The following is a 20367-nucleotide window of genomic DNA, read 5'->3' on the forward strand; positions in this document are numbered from 1 at the left end:
TGAAACGACAGTACTAAATTGTTTTACCACTTACCAGTAGGTGTCGCCACCACCCAATGCTTTGTCGTGGCTGGTTATTGTCAATCATGAAAAGAAGTTTCATGATAGAAATGGGCCATTTACATGTAATTAGCAATTAAGCTTTCTAACCAAATTTACCTTCACCTCAACCAGCTCATTTGTATTTGATCAAACAAATAAAAAACACCAAAATATAGTGGATTTAACCATTTATTTCAACAATGTGCACTTAACTTGCAAATGCCTTTAAAATTAACAGGAATATTTGAACAGGCTTAACATGGAATTGTTGACTTTTAGTGGCCACCCCTCAGACGGAGAACAAGATGGAGGGTGGACTCCTTCTGGATGTTGTAGTCTGACAGGGTGCGGCCATCTTCCAGCTGCTTGCCAGCGAAGATCAACCTCTGCTGGTCTGGGGGAATGCCTTCTTTGTCTTGGATTTTGGCCTTGACGTTCTCAATGGTGTCACTTGGTTCAACCTCCAGGGTGATGGTCTTGCCAGTGAGGGTCTTCACGAAGATCTGCATGCCACCTCGGAGACGCAGGACAAGATGGAGAGTGGACTCCTTCTGGATGTTGTAGTCTGACAGAGTGCGGCCATCTTCTAGCTGCTTGCCAGCAAAGATGAGCCTCTGCTGGTCTGGGGGAATGCCTTCCTTGTCCTGGATTTTGGCCTTGACATTTTCAATGGTGTCACTGGGCTCAACCTCGAGGGTGATTGTCTTGCCAGTGAGGGTCTTCACAAAGATCTGCATGCCACCTCGGAGACGCAGGACAAGATGGAGGGTGGACTCCTTCTGGATGTTGTAGTCTGACAGGGTGCGGCCATCTTCCAGCTGTTTACCAGCAAAGATCAACCTCTGCTGGTCTGGGGGAATGCCTTCCTTGTCCTGGATTTTGGCCTTGACGTTCTCAATGGTGTCACTTGGTTCAACCTCCAGGGTGATTGTCTTGCCAGTGAGGGTCTTCACAAAGATCTGCATGCCACCTCGGAGACGCAGGACAAGATGGAGGGTGGACTCCTTCTGGATGTTGTAGTCTGACAGAGTGCGGCCATCTTCTAGCTGCTTGCCTGCAAAGATGAGCCTCTGCTGGTCTGGGGGAATGCCTTCCTTATCTTGGATTTTGGCCTTAACATTTTCAATGGTGTCACTAGGCTCAACCTCGAGGGTGATGGTCTTGCCAGTGAGGGTCTTCACAAAGATCTGCATGCCACCTCGGAGACGCAGGACAAGATGGAGGGTGGACTCCTTCTGGATGTTGTAGTCTGACAGAGTGCGGCCATCTTCTAGCTGCTTGCCAGCAAAGATGAGCCTCTGCTGGTCTGGGGGAATGCCTTCCTTATCTTGGATTTTGGCCTTAACATTTTCAATGGTGTCACTAGGCTCAACCTCGAGGGTGATGGTCTTGCCAGTGAGGGTCTTCACAAAGATCTGCATGCCACCTCGGAGACGCAGGACAAGATGGAGGGTGGACTCCTTCTGGATGTTGTAGTCTGACAGAGTGCGGCCATCTTCCAGCTGCTTGCCAGCGAAGATCAACCTCTGCTGGTCTGGGGGAATGCCTTCCTTGTCCTGGATTTTGGCCTTAACATTTTCAATGGTGTCACTTGGCTCAACCTCGAGGGTGATGGTCTTGCCAGTGAGGGTCTTCACAAAGATCTGCATGCCACCTCGTAGACGCAGGACAAGATGGAGGGTGGACTCCTTCTGGATGTTGTAATCTGACAGAGTGCGGCCATCTTCTAGCTGCTTGCCTGCAAAGATGAGCCTCTGCTGGTCTGGGGGAATGCCTTCCTTATCTTGGATTTTGGCCTTAACATTTTCAATGGTGTCACTAGGCTCAACCTCTAGGGTGATGGTCTTGCCAGTGAGGGTCTTCACAAAGATCTGCATCTTTTCTCCTAAGATCAATAAAAAGGCTATAGGTTAAAACTCTTAAAATGTTAATTATGAGTATTATTTAAGTGAGTTAAACATCTAATCCATTGAATATTTATAAACATTTTACTAAAAAATATATTTTAACTATTGTAATGATTGTATGTTAATGAGCCTTGGAAAGAAAAAAAAAAAACGTTTAACACGCCAGTCGACAGCGCCATTTTGAGACTGTCGACTCCCTTTTGTTAGGCTGCCGTCGCCCATAATGGAAGCGGCCACCGAAAATGTCGAGTCACTGCGAACAGCTATTCATTGTCCTAAACCATTACACCAAAGACGATGGAACGTAGCAGAAAAACGTTTAGGATAGTTCGTAAAACCGAAGCGTAAAACCCAAGTATCGCAGAACCATTTAAAAATAAAATATATACAAAACACGAAAAGCCTTATCGTTTGTTACAACAGCCACCACCGCTTACGAAGACCTGGTAGGTAAGTAAGCTCAAGTGTATACCTAAACCTCCACAAAACTAATACAATTCACGCTAACGACCGTTGACTTAAAAAGATCTTTACTTACTATTTAGAAGTGGCGATATTGAATATCTTATCCGTCGTTCAAGATTCTTCTGCTGACGATCTGAACTCCGCCTTCAGAAAACCTCTTTAAATACTACTGAGGCTGCCACGTCATTGACAATATCCATCCGCACCAAAAATAGTTCCCTCCTTTCCCGACACACTACATTTAAACCATCAGAGTTTATTTCGTTAAGACCCATAACACTTAAAGTACATTTTGTGAATAAATATAATTTATTGCCACTGATATAGTTAAAAATAAATACATGTATTTTAAGTAAAACACTTGGGTAGCCCCGCGGAATAATACCACATGGCACGAAGGTCCTTCTAGCTGGAATTTTCTAGAAGGATCGTCAGCTTCTCGAATCCTCTTGCTTTGATTGGATGGAAGGATTGTTTGTTTGGATTGCCATTGGTTGCTGAGCAGTAAGCAACGTGGACGAGTGTCCTAACAAACAGCTAAACAAGACCCAACAAGACCTTGTTAAACATTATACAAGGCCCTTATTTTTGTGTTTTGTCTTGCCTTGGTGAGTGTATTTTTTTTGTAGTCTAAACTTGCTTGCTATGTAAAAGTGTACCCGACTAAATGGCACTGAGGTGAGATGGCAAATGTTGGGGATTCATTTCATCACAAATGTACTGTATTTGTTAGTTGATGGAAACGTGACTTGTAAATGCTACCAGGCACCAGCTGTTGCAATACCGGCTTGTGTTATTTTAGGCATGAAGGGCGGGGGCTAGCACGGTTGGCCTCACTTAAACTTTCATGTATCATAGCTCCCTACTAAAAAAACACATTTGTGCATGAAAATAAATTAGATAAGTAGGCCCTACTACAATAGTTTATTTGTTTTGTTTATATGAATAAATAACATCGGTAAGTAGCAGTACTGATGCACAACCCATTTTGTTAATTTGGCACAACGAACAAATAAACTGCATGCAATAGTTTTCTGATATAATTAACATAAACAAACAAAATAATATTTTTTTAATGTCTTATTTATCCACAGAGGTTGAAAAAATTAACACGCCTATTTTGACACAGCAAGCTAGTGATTTGTTTTCAGATGTTTACCATAAAAGAAAAAAAGTTGTGAGGAAAATAAATATCTTCGCCTGAAAAATCTACACATGACCACATTTTTGTAGTACAACTAGCTTTCTCCAACATTTCAAAAACAGGCGTGTTGGGTTCATTGAAGCTTCTATATTTTTCACTAAAATGAATGCAAATGGTCACTTGTGTACCATCCACGACCCCAAGGATAAGCAATATAGACATGACATATGAATGGATGAAAATTAGTAAATTACATTATAATTGGCAGCAAGGATGTAGTGTACAATATCAATATCTAAGTATGTCTCGAGTGCATACAGAAAACACTACACTCTACAACATATGGACTCGTACTTTACCACTATGTGTGGCAAGACACTAATAGGACCAAAGTCAAGTTCAGTCACCCTTAATTTAGTCATTCAAAGTAATATACTAAACCCAATTGCTTTGATATGGCTCCGTGGCCTCGTGGCTTTCTATAAATGGGTGATGATATGATAGGATACAGCTCATGTTCACGTATTTGGGTCACAACCATATCATCGAGCACATGTCATATGAGACCAAACCCGTGATGTACCACGTCACAGTTTTCCAACACAGAGCTGTGTGTCAGGCTGAACTAGTTCAACCCAGGAGGAATGTTTGTGCAAGTCTGCTGCTGTACTTTGCCCTCCCCCTTGCTTGGAAATAATTACTGTGGGCCCTGAAAGTGTTCCAGGAAAAGGCCTAAGTTGCACTTTGTAAACTGGTTTTATCACGTGAAAGGCATGTTTTCACAGCTCCGGACAGCAAAGATGTTGGACATACTCACATTCGAATAGACCTGAGAAGAATCAGTTGCTGCGAATGAGGACAGCTTTGTGTAAATGACCTGTGATGGACTTTTGATGTTTGTACCGGTTTCAGGCGGGGCATCTGATTCCACAACACATTTCCCGATATACACGTCAGTCCTGTTTTGCTAGAATTTTTTTTTAAGGTTAGCTAAATAGTCACCTTACTTGTGTAACTGCTTGCTTGGAGATTATGAAGAAAGAATGACTCTGTGACTATTTCCTGTTGTTTCAGAATGGACCTTGTGAAACATACCGGCGGCTGCCATTGTGGAGCTGTGAGGTTTGAAGTCTGGAGCGCTCCAGACCTCCATGTTTTTGATTGCAAGTATGGGTATTTCTTATTATTAGTATGCAATGTTATTAGTGTTACAATAATAAAAAACAAAAAGTGTGTTTCAGTGGTTATCATGTACGGTAACTTTTTGTTTCCTTTTCTTTTGAACCTTTTTGTCATTTCCAGCTGTAGTATTTGTACAAAGAAACAAAACCATCATTTTATTGTCCCCAAATCCAACTTTACTCTTTTGCAGGTAGGGAACCTGATTTTCAAAACACACACAAAAAATACCGGTACAACCTCAAAATAACAGCAGTCATGTTTTGGTCTCGTCCATTTTCTCTTCCTAGGGTGGCGATCACCTGACCACATATACATTTAACACTCACGCTGCAAAGCACACCTTCTGTAAAAAGTGCGGAGTTCAGAGCTTCTACACGCCACGCTCCAACCCTGATGGATATGGTATGAGGGGGAACTGCTTTTTCACACCACATGATGATTCTCTCACCAATTTGTAATGTAAACATATTTTGTTTATACCGTAAACGCCAAACTGATCATGGTGTGAGTTCATTGTAGAACAACAGAAATTTTTAGATAACAGTAATATAGGGGAATCCATTCAAAAACGAAAATCCCCTCCCCTTTAATTTTCTCCTTAGGCGTCGCTCCACACTGTCTGGATCCAGGCACAGTGCGAAGTATCAAAGTAGAGAAGTTTTTCGGGGAAACGTGGGAAGAAAGCGTGAAAGCGCACAAGACAATCAAAGGCATGTCAAAACACAAGGAGGGCGTTCAACCCGAGGAGACAAAATAATTTGATTTTGGTTGTAAAAATCTAAACAGTGCAGTGACAGAATGACTTTTTACACAACAAGAATGACTGAACGTTATAAAGTTGTTGTTTTTTTTTAAGGCAAAACTGATTCATGTCATCAATTTTATGACTTAATGGACTCCATGCATGCAGCACATGCGTGTTAACTTCTGGTCGATAGCTAAACGCATAGTAAAGAATCTTTATGCCAATCATATAATTTCTCCTTACTAGTCCCTAATTTGTAAAATGGCCGCAGGTGGGTGGCTGATAATGACATAGGTCAGTGGTCCTCAACCCTGGTCCTCGAGGACACCCGGTATCCAGCCTGTTTTCCATGCCTCCCACAGCCAACACAGGTGATTCATATCATCAACTAATCAGCAATCTCTGGAGATGGCAGATAATGATCTCCACCTGTGTTGGCTGTGGGAGACATGGAAAACAGGCTGGATACCGGTTCCCTGAGGATCAGGGTTGAGGACCACTGACGTAGGTCACCGCTGCGAGTACCGACATCCTTCAAATCTCATTTTGAGCCAGGGGGAAAAACCCTGGCGATGCTCTGCATGTGGTCCATTATCGCCCTTTCTACATTCAAGTCATAAATAGCTACAAGTATAGCATTTTTGGTCATCTTCTAATACATTTTATTAACCTTTGGTCCCCGTGGAATCATCTGGAAAGTGTTGACGAACATGTAGCGTGAGAAGGTGATGTACAGATACCGAAACCAAACCAGTTGAGTTCGGTGACAAAGCATGGCAGCCTGAAAAGAGGAAAGTTTCTACATGAGAATAAAACTCGAAAGCATCTTTAACAGTTAATCGTGGTCAAACTGTCTTTAAAAAAAAAAAAAAAAAAAAAAAAAGATTTCTCAGTGGTGCAGTATGTCCAAGCCTTACTTTGCACTGCCTGTAGCCCTTTGAGGCTATTATGCAGCGGAGCGACGAGGGAAGCAGCCAGCTGAGAGGAAGTTCCAAGACGGAAACATATTTCCTGAGCAGGCTGACAGTCATCAAGCAGAACAAACGGCAGTCTGGGGAACAGGAAGAGACCGTTTTTTTGGTTAACGTTCGCGACAGCTGCAGATGTTTATGATAAATGTAGACCGCTCTCCTGGCACGTTACATGAAATGAGAATGATACAGCAAATATAAACAGTTCTGATGTACAGAAAATTGGAAATTTGAAAACCATGTAAGGCCACAGAGACTTCAATCTCTTTCTGATAACTTGCTATATAGTCACGTGAAGAAGCTTCAGTCACGTTGGGGCTAAATTGAATTCCCATTCCACGTGGATGACATGTTATTCAGTCAGTTAACTTTAAAACCTGTTTGAGCATGATTAATGACGCACGCACCTGCTGGTTTTTAGATGACTCAATGAAGATTTAGCCTGGCAACTGTAACTACCATGCTGTTGTGATGTGATTAACTCATTCACTGCCATTGACGGCTATAGACGTCAAAAATTCATTTGAACTATTTCTATTAGTTTAAGATTTTTTTCTTCTTTTTTTGTACATTTAGAACAGACGTAAAATTTGTGATTAATCGTGAATTAACTAGTAAAGTCATGTGATTAATTACAATTAAAATTTTAATCACCTGACGCCCCAAATTTTTTATCTTTTCTTCTTTTTTGTTTTTATTCATTCACTGCCATTGACGGCTATAGACGTCAAAAATTCATTTGAACTATTTCTATTAGTTTAAGATTTTTTTCTTCTCTTTTGTTAAAAAGAGTATGAAAAGCTAGAATTTGACGTAAAATTTGTGATTAATCGTGAATTAACTAGCAAAGTCATGTGATTAATTACGATTAAAATTTTAATCACCTGACGCCCCAAATTTTTTATCTTTTCTTCTTTTTTGTTTTTATTCATTCACTGCCATTGACGGCTATAGACGTCAAAAATTCATTTGAACTATTTCTATTAGTTTAAGATTTTTTTCTTCTCTTTTGTTAAAAAGAGTATGAAAAGCTAGAATTTCTTTTTTTGTACATTTAGAACAGACGTAAAATTTGTGATTAATCGTGAATTAACTAGTAAAGTCATGTGATTAATTACGATTAAAATTTTAATCACCTGATGCCCCAAATTTTTTATCTTTTCTTTTTTGTTTTTATTCATTCACTGCCATTGACGGCTATAGACGTCAAAAATTCATTTGAACTATTTCTATTAGTTTAAGATTTTTTTCTTCTCTTTTGTTAAAAAGAGTATGAAAAGCTAGAATTTGACGTAAAATTTGTGATTAATCGTGAATTAACTAGCAAAGTCATGTGATTAATTACGATTAAAATTTTAATCACCTGACGCCCCAAATTTTTTATCTTTTCTTCTTTTTTGTTTTTATTCATTCACTGCCATTGACGGCTATAGACGTCAACAATTCATTTGAACTATTTCTATTAGTTTAAGATTTTTTTCTTCTCTTTTGTTAAAAAGAGTATGAAAAGCTAGAATTTCTTTTTTTGTACATTTAGAACAGACGTAAAATTTGTGATTAATCGTGAATTAACTAGTAAAGTCATGTGATTAATTACGATTAAAATTTTAATCACCTGATGCCCCAAATTTTTTATCTTTTCTTTTTTGTTTTTATTCATTCACTGCCATTGACGGCTATAGACGTCAAAAATTCATTTGAACTATTTCTATTAGTTTAAGATTTTTTTCTTCTCTTTTGTTAAAAAGAGTATGAAAAGCTAGAATTTCTTTTTTTGTACATTTAGAACAGACGTAAAATTTGTGATTAATCGTGAATTAACTAGCAAAGTCATGTGATTAATTACGATTAAAATTTTAATCACCTGACGCCCCAGATTTTTTATCTTTTCTTTTTTGTTTTTATTCATTCACTGCCATTGACGGCTATAGACGTCAACAATTCATTTGAACTATTTCTATTAGTTTAAGATTTTTTTCTTCTCTTTTGTTAAAAAGAGTATGAAAAGCTAGAATTAGACGTAAAATTTGTGATTAATCGTGAATTAACTAGTAAAGTCATGTGATTAATTACGATTAAAATTTTAATCACCTGACGCCCCAAATTTTTTATCTTTTCTTCTTTTTTGTTTTCATTCATTCACTGCCATTGACGGCTATAGACGTCAAAAATTCATTTGAACTATTTCTATTAGTTTAAGATTTTTTTCTTCTCTTTTGTTAAAAAGAGTATGAAAAGCTAGAATTTCTTTTTTTGTACATTTAGAACAGACGTAAAATTTGTGATTAATCGTGAATTAACTAGTAAAGTCATGTGATTAATTACGATTAAAATTTTAATCACCTGATGCCCCAAATTTTTTATCTTTTCTTTTTTGTTTTTATTCATTCACTGCCATTGACGGCTATAGACGTCAAAAATTCATTTGAACTATTTCTATTAGTTTAAGATTTTTTTCTTCTCTTTTGTTAAAAACAGTATGAAAAGCTAGAATTTATTTTTTTGTACATTTAGAACAGACGTAAAATTTGTGATTAATCGTGAATTAACTAGCAAAGTCATGTGATTAATTACGATTAAAATTTTAATCACCTGACGCCCCAAATTTTTTATCTTTTCTTCTTTTTTGTTTTTATTCATTCACTGCCATTGACGGCTATAGACGTCAAAAATTCATTTGAACTATTTCTATTAGTTTAAGATTTTTTTCTTCTCTTTTGTTAAAAAGAGTATGAAAAGCTAGAATTTGACGTAAAATTTGTGATTAATCGTGAATTAACTAGCAAAGTCATGTGATTAATTACGATTAAAATTTTAATCACCTGACGCCCCAAATTTTTTATCTTTTCTTCTTTTTTGTTTTTATTCATTCACTGCCATTGACGGCTATAGACGTCAACAATTCATTTGAACTATTTCTATTAGTTTAAGATTTTTTTCTTCTCTTTTGTTAAAAAGAGTATGAAAAGCTAGAATTTCTTTTTTTGTACATTTAGAACAGACGTAAAATTTGTGATTAATCGTGAATTAACTAGTAAAGTCATGTGATTAATTACGATTAAAATTTTAATCACCTGATGCCCCAAATTTTTTATCTTTTCTTTTTTGTTTTTATTCATTCACTGCCATTGACGGCTATAGACGTCAAAAATTCATTTGAACTATTTCTATTAGTTTAAGATTTTTTTCTTCTCTTTTGTTAAAAACAGTATGAAAAGCTAGAATTTATTTTTTTGTACATTTAGAACAGACGTAAAATTTGTGATTAATCGTGAATTAACTAGCAAAGTCATGTGATTAATTACGATTAAAATTTTAATCACCTGACGCCCCAAATTTTTTATCTTTTCTTCTTTTTTGTTTTTATTCATTCACTGCCATTGACGGCTATAGACGTCAAAAATTCATTTGAACTATTTCTATTAGTTTAAGATTTTTTTCTTCTCTTTTGTTAAAAAGAGTATGAAAAGCTAGAATTTGACGTAAAATTTGTGATTAATCGTGAATTAACTAGCAAAGTCATGTGATTAATTACGATTAAAATTTTAATCACCTGACGCCCCAAATTTTTTATCTTTTCTTCTTTTTTGTTTTTATTCATTCACTGCCATTGACGACTATAGACGTCAACAATTAATTTGAACTATTTCTATTAGTTTAAGATTTTTTTCTTCTCTTTTGTTAAAAAGTATGAAAAGCTAGAATTAGACGTAAAATTTGTGATTAATCGTGAATTAACTAGTAAAGTCATGTGATTAATTACGATTAAAATTTTAATCACCTGACGGCCCAAATTTTTTATCTTTTCTTCTTTTTTGTTTTCATTCATTCACTGCCATTGACTGTTATAATAGTCGAAAATTAATTTGAACTTTTTCTATTAGTTTACATTTTTTCCCACTTTTGTTAACAAGAGTATGAAAACTTTGAATTTTTTTTCATTGTACATTTAGAACAGATCGTGAGTTAAATAGTGAAGTCATACGATTAATTACAATTAAAAATGTACACATTCAAAACAGATCATTTCCATGGCATTTAGGTGTGCACATAAATTATGTTTAAGTGTCATTAGGATTATGAGAGTCCATGGAAATGTTCTCGCCTTGTAACAGGAAACTGACCCCAACATTGTGAATGGAGTGAGTGCAAATAGCAGCCGGTATGACACATGCCACTTTAGTGTGCACAAGAGGGCGCCATAGATTAACAAACAAAATGTATCTACATTAGGCATAAGACATTTTTCCCCAGTATAGTTCAAAAGCAACATTGTTTTTACTGGTGAGATCTTTTAGTAGTCATCAGATACCCCATGTAGTCACAAGTTGAAAAATAATGACAAAATATGGCAAAGGTGTCAATTTTACCATTGGGTAGTTGGTCAGTGGAAGCGAGGTGCCTGTAAGAGGAAGAAAGAAAAAAACAGCTGTTGAAATGATCCATGGTCATGGCAGGTCTTGTGTTTGAGAATTTGGACTAAAATAACTCTTGCCAGGATGCAAGATGAAAGATTTGCCTTCTGTGATCACGACACAAATTCAACCAATGCCTAAAAAATGAGGCTGTGCGGTGCTAGCAAAATTGTGGAGATTTCAGTTTGTAATAGCTGAGGTCTGCAGTTGGATCAAAAGCCATAAGTGGAAGATTTGTGACCAAGACTGGCCCGACTGATCTAGTCTGAAGATAAATTTTTATTTTATTTTTTATCCCAAACCAGAGCTGCCCTACTTTACCGCGTTAGTGTCAGGATTTATTGCTGCTCTCTGAAAGCACAGCAGACTGCTTTTGAGGATTCTGTTTGCCATGTACAGCAGTCCTGAAAAACATTATGCAAATGGGGTCTTTGTTTTCATGTGTCTATCACCCCCCCACCCCCCCCCCCCCCTGTTGTCCTTGATGTTTAATGGTTAACTGAAGGGAATGTTGGTGGATTAAAAACAGCAAAGCCTTGGAAGTCAGCCTACCTGACAGCTTTATAGATAGCTATGTGATTGCTGTGGCCACTCACTCCTCTTCCATCGAAGGTTAGCACCTGAAACAACAAAAGATGTGTCACTGCGGGTGGAAGGGCACAATCCGTGGGTCCAAGGGTGAGTGAGGACAAATCTATCGCGAGGGAGAACCATTTTTCCGGTTTCGTTGTCAGATTTCTGACTCTGTCTGTTGAGGTATTTGGCAGCTGCCACCTGGTATTTTGAAGCATTTTTTTGTTTCTGTGTGCATGCTTGCACCCATGAGGAAGTGAAAAAAAAAAAAGCAGGTCTGAGTCAGAAAAGTAAAAATTGGCAGTTGCTCTGTAGCCTATTTTGTCTTTGCACGCTCAGATAAAACTGAAATGTTAAGAAAGGCAACAATGTTCTGTAAAAGGAAAATGAACTACTAAATGATAATAATATACAAATACTGTAAAATTCAGACTATAAACTCAATGTTCATCCCCGGAATTAATCTTTGTGGCATAAAAAAAAGGGGCGGGGGTGTAATGTTACTCGGGGTGTGCCCAAAAAAATCGATTCTCATTTAATACGATTCAGAATCAATTTTAAATGTCCCAAAATCGATTTTATTTAAATTATTTTTATACTTTCTTGCCTTTGTCTGTGTGTGCCTTTATTTGGAGTGCTGTTCATGTTGTACCCGGTTTGGCCACTGAGGGGCAGTGTGGTTCCACGCGGTCTGATACACTGTTAAGTTGTAGCCACATTAGAGAGTAGAAGGAAAAAGTCACGATCACGTTATTCCAATAAAAGTTGTTTTTTTTTTTTGCAGCGTGGAGCCGTTCTTTGGAATGATAAAAGTGCCACGAGTAGAGCACTAATTAGCATTAGCGAGTCAGACTGGAGTAGATTTTAGTAGATTAGTACATTACGATTCCTTGAATTCAAGCAAAAATCATTGTCAATCAAATCATTTTGAATCAAAAATCCTTAAGCGAAAAAATCGATTCGGAATCGAATTGCACACCCAAAAATCGGAATAGAATCGTGAGACATTCAAAGATTCACACCCCTAAACTTCTCATGATTTTTCCCAACGAGCTACACGTTCAATAAAAAAATAAATATATATATATATATATATATGTGTTTAAATTACATATGATAAGGTTTAATGTTTTTACATTCTCTGTGAAAAAGTTATTTTTATTTTTTTTTTACATTTTATTTAATTCTTGCGGCTTAAATCCCAGTGCACGGAATGCCAAAAGCGCAATATAGATACAGTACTTGCTCTATAAATTTTTTGTTGATGACTGCTCCTCCAACCTATTCTGCACATGAGCCCTTTATACTGGTAGCTTTTTTTTCCTTTCAGGATGTACCACACGTGAATTCACTTACAATTCTCCTTCAGTAATGAATTGCATTTTTGCCTTGCTGCACTCTATTTGTTGACATTTTCACCAATCTTATAGAGATAATCGATAAAACGATTCTTTGATTCTAAATTTTCTACATTCCTTCCTAGCCAATAGCACAGAACTGCACCAGGGTTGATATGAATCTGTCTGTAAACACACAAACGGAATCTAAATGCCTCGCTTGTATTTTTAGGGAGGCTTCAAATACAGTCACGCTTGAACAGAAATAATAGGTAGCTTTGCAGGATTTTTACAGAAACCACAGGAAAAAAAAAAAAAAAAAGAGTCAAGAACGCTGCGGTTTGCGAACATGTGCTTAAGCTAATAATATAAAGATTGCTTTGGCAGAATGCAACGGTATGCACGTTATCACAAAGGATACGTGCATACCATGTTGAAAGCGTGAGCTCTCATGTGTTTCACAATTATAGAGGTGACCAGGGAGATCCTCCATTCTGCTTTGGGATCATCTGGAAGTTTCCTGGAAGGCAAAGAAAAACAGTCTGGCGTCACTGGGTTGCAGCGAGATTACATCAGGGTTTTATTGAGATGCATCATGTCTGGATTGTAACCTCACGGGAGTGACAAAATGAAAATTGCAACAAGAAGTGAGAAAATGTTGGAAAGTTGGGATACTAAACCTAAACATCCCAAACTGCTAGCCCAGTCTATTGTGCTGCTTCATATACTAGATATTGTACTGTTAGATCAGGGGTATGCAACCTGCGGCTCCTTGTGGATCTCAAAAAAAAAGAAGTAGTAGAAATTAATATATTTTTAACATATTTATTTTTTATTTTTACTAAATAAAATATTATTTAAACAAATTAATGATTTAGATGGGGAAAAAAAGAATAATTAAATATTCAAAAAATGTCAAGAGTCCAAATTTGTAAGTTGTCAGAAAAAGAGACTAAAAGTAGAGGAAAAAGGTAAAAAAAAAAATGCTAAAAATGTCCAAAAAGGAAGAAGAAAATAGTTTTAAAAATGACCTAAAAATGTCCAAAAAGTGGCCATAAAATGTCCAAAAGGGAAGAGGAGAAGCAGAAAAATATCATAAAATGTCCTGAAAAACAAAAAACAAAAGAAATCCCCCAAATTACCATAAAATATACACAAAATTGGCACCCCCCAAAAAATCAGAACATTTATTTTTAAAAAAGGCAGAAAAGAAAACGGTCAAAAAGTAACTATAAAATGTCCAAAAATAAAAGAAGAAATCCCCTAAATTATCATTAAATGTTCATAATATTGCCAAAAATGTCACAAATTTGACAGAAAGGCAGAAAAGTCAAAAAATGTATGAAAAGATACAACAACAACAAAAATCCCCAAAAAGGAAGAAGAAAATAGTTTTAAAAATGACCTAAAAATGTCCAAAAAGTGGCCATAAAATGTCCAAAAGGGAAGAGGAGAAGCAGAAAAATATCATAAAATGTCCTGAAAAACAAAAAACAAAAGAAATCCCCCAAATTACCATAAAATATACACAAAATTGGCACCCCCCAAAAAATCAGAACATTTATTTTTAAAAAAGGCAGAAAAGAAAACGGTCAAAAAGTAACTATAAAATGTCCAAAAATAAAAGAAGAAATCCCCTAAATTATCATTAAATGTTCATAATATTGCCAAAAATGTCACAAATTTGACAGAAAGGCAGAAAAGTCAAAAAATGTATGAAAAGATACAACAACAACAAAAATCCCCAAAAAGGAAGAAGAAAATAGTTTTAAAAATGACCTAAAAATATCCAAAAAGTGGCCATAAAATGTCCAAAAGGGAAGAGGAAAAGCAGAAAAATATCATAAAATGTCCTGAAGCTGCCAATTTTGAAAAAGTAACCAAAAAACAAAAGAAATTTCCCAAATTACCATAAAATATACACAAAATTGGCACCCCCCCAAAAATCTGAACATTTATTTTAAAAAAAGGCAGAAAAGAAAATGGTCAAAAAGTAACTCTAATATGTCCAAAAATAAAAGAAGAAATCCCCTAAATTATCATTAAATGTCCATAATATTGCCAAAAATGTCACAGAAAGGCAGAAAAGTAAAAACATTTATGAAAAGATACAACAACAACAAAAATCCCCAAAACAGAAGAGAAAGGGTAGAAGAAAATGAAAGTGTGCATATTGGCTCTAATATATTTGTGTTATGGTGGAGCTCTAATAAGCTCTTGGGTCCTCAGTACATTAGATTAACAGTAACACAGTTTTGTGGCTCCACACGCATTTTTGCTGATTTCTTTGGCCTAAAATGGCTCTTTTTGACAGGGGTGGCTGAGGGGCCATGTCTACTCTTGCCCCCTTTTCCTTTTTTGTCACAAACAATGAGTCAGGACAGTTGAGCAAGAAGAGGCAAGTGATGGATTAGGTCACAAATCTATTGGCTGCCAGGGTCAGGCTTTGGCGGTGTGGAGGGGTCGCTGTGTCAGAAAGGGGGGAGGGGCTGAGTTCACAGACTTTGCTAATGTGCACCGCCGCTCCAATGTCACATGTACCGAATGCATTCTGCCTCAAATGAACAAGACATTTAAATTGTGGGCTTGTCAGACATTGGCCAAATCGTCAACTTCAGCCAAAAGGCAATAGCTGTTTTTCACTCGTAAATATATCAGGCTCAACATTTTATGTTTTTTTTTTTTCCTGGATTGGGCTACACCCATCCACCAAGTTCTGCGAAAACTGGCTTGGATATTTACTAGTAAGCTTCTCGTGTCTTATATTACCGAGTGCCGGTGCCGTCTTTCTCGCTACTGCATTTATTCAGCTGTTATTTTAGCTTATTTCGCTTCAGGGTGAGAGGGATGTTGGGAATGAACAAAAGACACAAGACACCTGACCTTTCCTCGAGCAGACCAAGTGTTGCCGTCACTATGACAACGCAGCAAAATGTCCTAAAATAACCTACCCATCTACCACTTGTAAGCTTTGCATGTGGATGCCTAATTGCTTGCAGGCAAACGTTTGTGTGCAGTTGCTGAACTTTAGCCCAGTGAGGGGATTCTGTGCGCGCGTGTGTGTGCGTGTGTGTGTGTGTGTGTGTGTGTGTGTTACACAAGGCTTGTTTAGTCTGGTCACATGGACTATTGGCCCGGAGAAACGTCAGACTGCTGTTCACACAGTCACATATCCTACACTATCAACCTAAAAAAAATAGCTACAAATTACATAAAATTAACAGGCATCTTTTCTTTGTTTATTTATAAAATACAGGACATTCTTTGAATGGACCACACAATAAAAAAAAAACAAAAACATTATCCATCGGCCAAATAAATATCGTTAAAAAGATCTGGCAGTATAACCACTTTTCCAGGAATGCAGTAAAGTGCAAAGAATTAACTCATTCACTGCCGTTGACGATTATAGGCGTCAAAAATTCATTTGAACTATTTCTATTAGTTTAACATTTTTTTTCCACTTTTGTTAACTCTTTGACTGCCAAAAACGTTAAATAACGTTTAGTAAAATCCTATGGAGGAGTGCCAAAGAATGTTAAAAGACGTTTGTTTCAAAACAGAGGTGAAACTAACCATTTTCTATTGTTGATTACTGAAAAACGGAATAAGGTAGAAACAAACTTTTTTTTCTGATGAAAGATGAGAGTCCAATATTTCATTTGGTAGTATGTGTGTTTCCATAGTCCAAACACATAATTTTCTGGACCTTGAAAGATCAGTCAAAATGCTTAAATCGCCTGGCACCCACGGCATCCCTTTTCTGAAAACGTCTGGCAGTCAAAGAGTTAACTTTTTTTCCCCATTTTTGTTAACAGGAGTATGAAAACCTATAATTTTTTTATTGTACATTTAGAACAGATATAAATTTGTGATTAATCATGAGTTAACTAGTGAAGTCATGCGATTAATTACGATTAAAAATTGTAATCGCCTGACGCCCCTAATTTTTTAATAATCTTTTTTTTTCTTTTTTAAATCGCATCAGGCGATTAACATTTTGAATTGTAGTTAATTGCATGACTTCAATAGTTAACTCAGGGTTAATCACAAATTGTATATCTGGTCTAAATGTACATTTTTTGTTTTCTAGGTTTTCATACTCTTGTCAACAAAAGTGGAAAAAAATGTTAAACGAATAAAAGTTGACTATAGCCGTCAATGGCAGTGAATGAGTTAATTACGCCGAAAAATTTTAATCGCCTGACACCCTAGTTGTTTTTAATGAATGAATTATTAATTCAACACTAGATAGCACTAAATCCCTTTTAGATCACCTGTAAAGACTGTATCGTTTACGCTTCACTGTGAAATTTTAAACAAAAGTAAAATATTCCTAATAGAGTATCAAATATTGCCCTGCACATTCATTGATTTGTCACAGATTTAACTTGTCTAGGAATCGAAATGTCAAATATAAGATATCAGATTGAAGTCAGTGAGAAATGTCAAGGGAGTCTTGGTTCAGCTTGATAAAAGACGACGCTGTTAGATTTGTGCAGTGAGCAGTTCTAATCATTTGCCGGGAGCAGACTGAGGTCAAGCCAGCACGAGTGGAGAGGCAGCAGAGCGTGTTCCGATCGGGCTTGATCACAATGGCCACAAAATGCACCGGGGCCCCAAATTCTGTCAACACAGCTGTCCTATTCATGAGCAATAATGGGAAAATCCCATTTTCAAACTGGATTCACATGTCATCTGACATACTGTCTTCTTAAGAGTTCTAAGCTACAGATGCCACTACTATTATACAGTAATTCCCCGCAGGATAAACATCTGCTGTCGATCATGCAGCCATACTGTAATAGTTGGGAAGAGTGAAAAGGAGCAATGGAAAGTTATACTGCAGGACACACCGACATAAATGATACAGTGCACACAGGTGCTCCATCACAAGTGCTAACAACAAGAAGCTGCATTCTTATCTGGAACTTTTACACTACTGATGCTGCAGTAAAGACATTTGATTTAGTGATATAATTAATACAATTAATTAGGGGTGTGCCCAAAAAAAATCGATTCTCATAAGAAGCGCGATTCTCATTTAGTACGATTCAGAATCGATTTTAAATGTCCCAAAATCGATTTTATTTAAATTATTTCATACTGTCTTCCCTTTGTTTGTGTGTGCCTTTATTGGGAGCGCTGTTCATGTTGTATCCGATTTGGCCACTTAGGGGCAGTGTGGTTCCGCGCGGTCAAGTTGTAGCCACATTAGAGAGTAGAAGGAAAAAGTCACGATCAAGTTATTCCAATAAAAGTTGTTTTCGAGTAGAGCACTAATTAGCATTAGCGAGTCAGACTGGAGTAGATCATTATGATTCCTTGAACATCTATAAATTGAAGCAAAAATCATTGTCAATCAAATCATTCTGAATCAAAAATCGGTCTTAATCAAAAATCGATTCTGAATCGAATCGTGAGACATTCAGAGATTCTCACCCCTACAATTAATTGTCCTCAGTTGAACTCAACAGAAATTGTTGTGGACATAGGCAACGATCATCTGATCACCATGTCTTCCATCAAGTGACCACATTATTTTGTTGGCAGACCACACAATATTCTAGCCTCTGGGTTTTGATACTACACTCCTTTGTGATCCATAGAAGTTGAAGACAGGAGATGGACGGAAATGAATAAGACCAAAGCCAAAGTGTGGCTAGCCACATACATGCACATATAGCACGAGGCCATCACACAGTCACTGAGTCAAATAGTGTGGAATGACCTACATTAGCATTGCTTCAGAGCATTGCCCAAAAAAAAAATGTAGCCAACAGGAGTTGGGGATGCGAAGCGGGGCGGTGATTTGAAGGAGAAACAGTGAGTGGGATTGGAGTTTGCAAAATGCTGATTAAATGTGTGCTCAAACACCACAATACACAGAAGGGGGAAATGGGCTACACTCCAAGTGCAGACAGCTCTGAGGTCAAAGTTCAGATACAGTCGCACAGACAGACAAATCCATTGAGAATCATTTGTAGGCAGCAGCCAGGAGGTGCTTCGAAAAACATTTCCCCCGGAAAGCTGTGGTCTCACAAGAAATATCAAATCCTCTTTTCAGAAGATCAAGCATGTAGTCACGATTAAGGAGATTAAGAAAAATCCAATACATAATTCTGAGAACTGATACGTGGTGGCATTTTCTTCAATGTATTATATGTGAAATACGATGCAATAAACAGACGTTTTAATGGTGTGTACTTTCAACGAGCAAATTGTACCATACCATACTTTTATAGTGTGTGTGCTGCTTACTTGTGGTCTAGTATGGTAATTTTGGAGGATGCTATCCCCAGTTTAGCACAGCTGTTGAAAAGTTCTTGCTTACGCTGAGCACCTTGGTTGTAGTAGTTTCCTGTAAGCAAATTGGTGTAAACATTAGGCTGCAGGTGTATTGAAATGTAAAGTGTTATTAAACATAAGATTATAACATTTCACATTTATGTAAATTATCTTGATGGAAACTAGTTTATAATGCAAATGTAAATTAATGTGACAACTCGACCTCAAAACAGTCTCACTGCCTTTAAAGGTATACGTAGATGCACAAATCCCATGTTAACGACCAACACAACATAAGTTTCAACTACAACAATTAGCTGTAATTTTATATTTTTATGTTGTGAAAGCAGATCGTTACTGAAATTCAACTTCTGCTAATCTGGGGCATGGCAAATATTGCTAAATGTGATGCCCGAGAATACTTTTGTTGATACTCAGTAAACAATACACAAGTATATACAGTAAATAAACAAGTTAGTTAAATAGGGCAAATTGCTGCATCTTATGATCGGATATTTTAAACACATGAATCAGTGATCAATCAAACAGTGCTGTGCAACATGCTGATCACATTTTGCCATCATGAGTCCAAGACGACACCTAAGAATTTATGAACAGTAGCTTGCCATTGTGAGGCACTAAGGATGTTTTCAGAGTGAAATCCACTGATCTTGGAGTGTCATCAGCAGGTTGCAACAAAGATACAGAGAGACTGGAAGAGTCCCCGAAATGCATATAAGTGGACGGACTTGGACATTAATTGGTTGATTCATGGATCAAACACCAGCTGTGAATTTTAAGGTTCCCGTTCACTCTTGGACGTGTATATGTATGCTGTGCTTCTATAGGTTTTACATTACTTGCAATTGGTTACAATCTATGTCATATATACATATTGCATTCTAACTAAATAAAACTAGAAATGAACTGAAATTCAGCAAACGCGACTACTCATCATAAAGTAGACTTCGTAGAAATGTGGCGTTACTGTACCTTCCGATAAACACAGCAAATGCACGTTGACGTTACATTCGACAAGTCGTATGATCGTTGGTCCAAAGAACATGCATTCATCATCCGGATGCGCGGTTATAACTAGACATTTAATATCAGCCCCATGTGTTTCCAAGTTGGCTAAAGGATTGATTCCATGTCTTAACGATCGCTGATATCGATAATAAATGCATTTTAAACAGACCAGATAAGCCACAGCTACGATGACAACCAACCACAGGAACATTATTTATCGCCGTACTCATAAACACACCGTGTTAAGACAAGTGTAGTAGGATATGTTC

The 20367-nt window shown here is 37.0% G+C and overlaps 3 protein-coding genes across 7 annotated transcripts; 1 reads left to right on the plus strand and 2 right to left on the minus strand.

Moving 5' to 3' along the window:
* Positions 1–218: 218 nt before the first annotated feature.
* LOC144036781 (polyubiquitin-C) lies at positions 219–2613 on the minus strand. Its single transcript, XM_077547669.1, has 2 exons — positions 2488–2613; positions 219–1927 (listed from the first exon to the last, which is right to left on the minus strand). Exon 2 carries the CDS (start codon positions 1917–1919, stop codon positions 318–320), a length of 1602 nt encoding a protein of 533 aa, XP_077403795.1. The 5' UTR covers positions 1920–1927; positions 2488–2613; the 3' UTR covers positions 219–317.
* Positions 2614–2856: 243 nt separating this feature from the next.
* cenpv (centromere protein V) lies at positions 2857–6324 on the plus strand. Of its 5 annotated transcripts, none has more exons than XR_013288728.1 (6): positions 2857–3092; positions 4633–4725; positions 4861–4930; positions 5028–5142; positions 5343–5786; positions 5994–6324. XR_013288728.1 is itself a non-coding variant. In XM_077547678.1 (6 exons), the coding sequence occupies exons 3-6, from the start codon at positions 4634–4636 to the stop codon at positions 5495–5497; spliced, it is 432 nt and encodes a 143-aa protein (XP_077403804.1). In that variant the 5' UTR covers positions 2858–3022; positions 4471–4543; position 4633; the 3' UTR covers positions 5498–5851. The 5 variants fall into 5 exon arrangements, 4 of the variants coding, with proteins under 4 accessions (XP_077403802.1, XP_077403804.1, XP_077403805.1 ...); XM_077547678.1 differs by lacking the exon at positions 5994–6324 and adding an exon at positions 4471–4543 and having other exon boundaries at positions 2858–3022; positions 5343–5851; XM_077547679.1 differs by lacking the exon at positions 5994–6324 and adding an exon at positions 4471–4510 and having other exon boundaries at positions 2858–3022; positions 5343–5851.
* On the minus strand, positions 6119–20313 carry pigl (phosphatidylinositol glycan anchor biosynthesis, class L). The gene is made up of 7 exons (XM_077547675.1): positions 20063–20313; positions 19043–19142; positions 13211–13301; positions 11424–11491; positions 10827–10858; positions 6403–6536; positions 6119–6266 (listed from the first exon to the last, which is right to left on the minus strand). Exons 1-7 carry the CDS (start codon positions 20307–20309, stop codon positions 6138–6140), a joined length of 801 nt encoding a protein of 266 aa, XP_077403801.1. The 5' UTR covers positions 20310–20313; the 3' UTR covers positions 6119–6137.
* Positions 20314–20367: the final 54 nt, after the last annotated feature.

The sequence above is a fragment of the Vanacampus margaritifer genome, chromosome 16, assembly GCF_051991255.1.
Source record: "Vanacampus margaritifer isolate UIUO_Vmar chromosome 16, RoL_Vmar_1.0, whole genome shotgun sequence".
NCBI lineage: Eukaryota > Metazoa > Chordata > Actinopteri > Syngnathiformes > Syngnathidae > Vanacampus > Vanacampus margaritifer.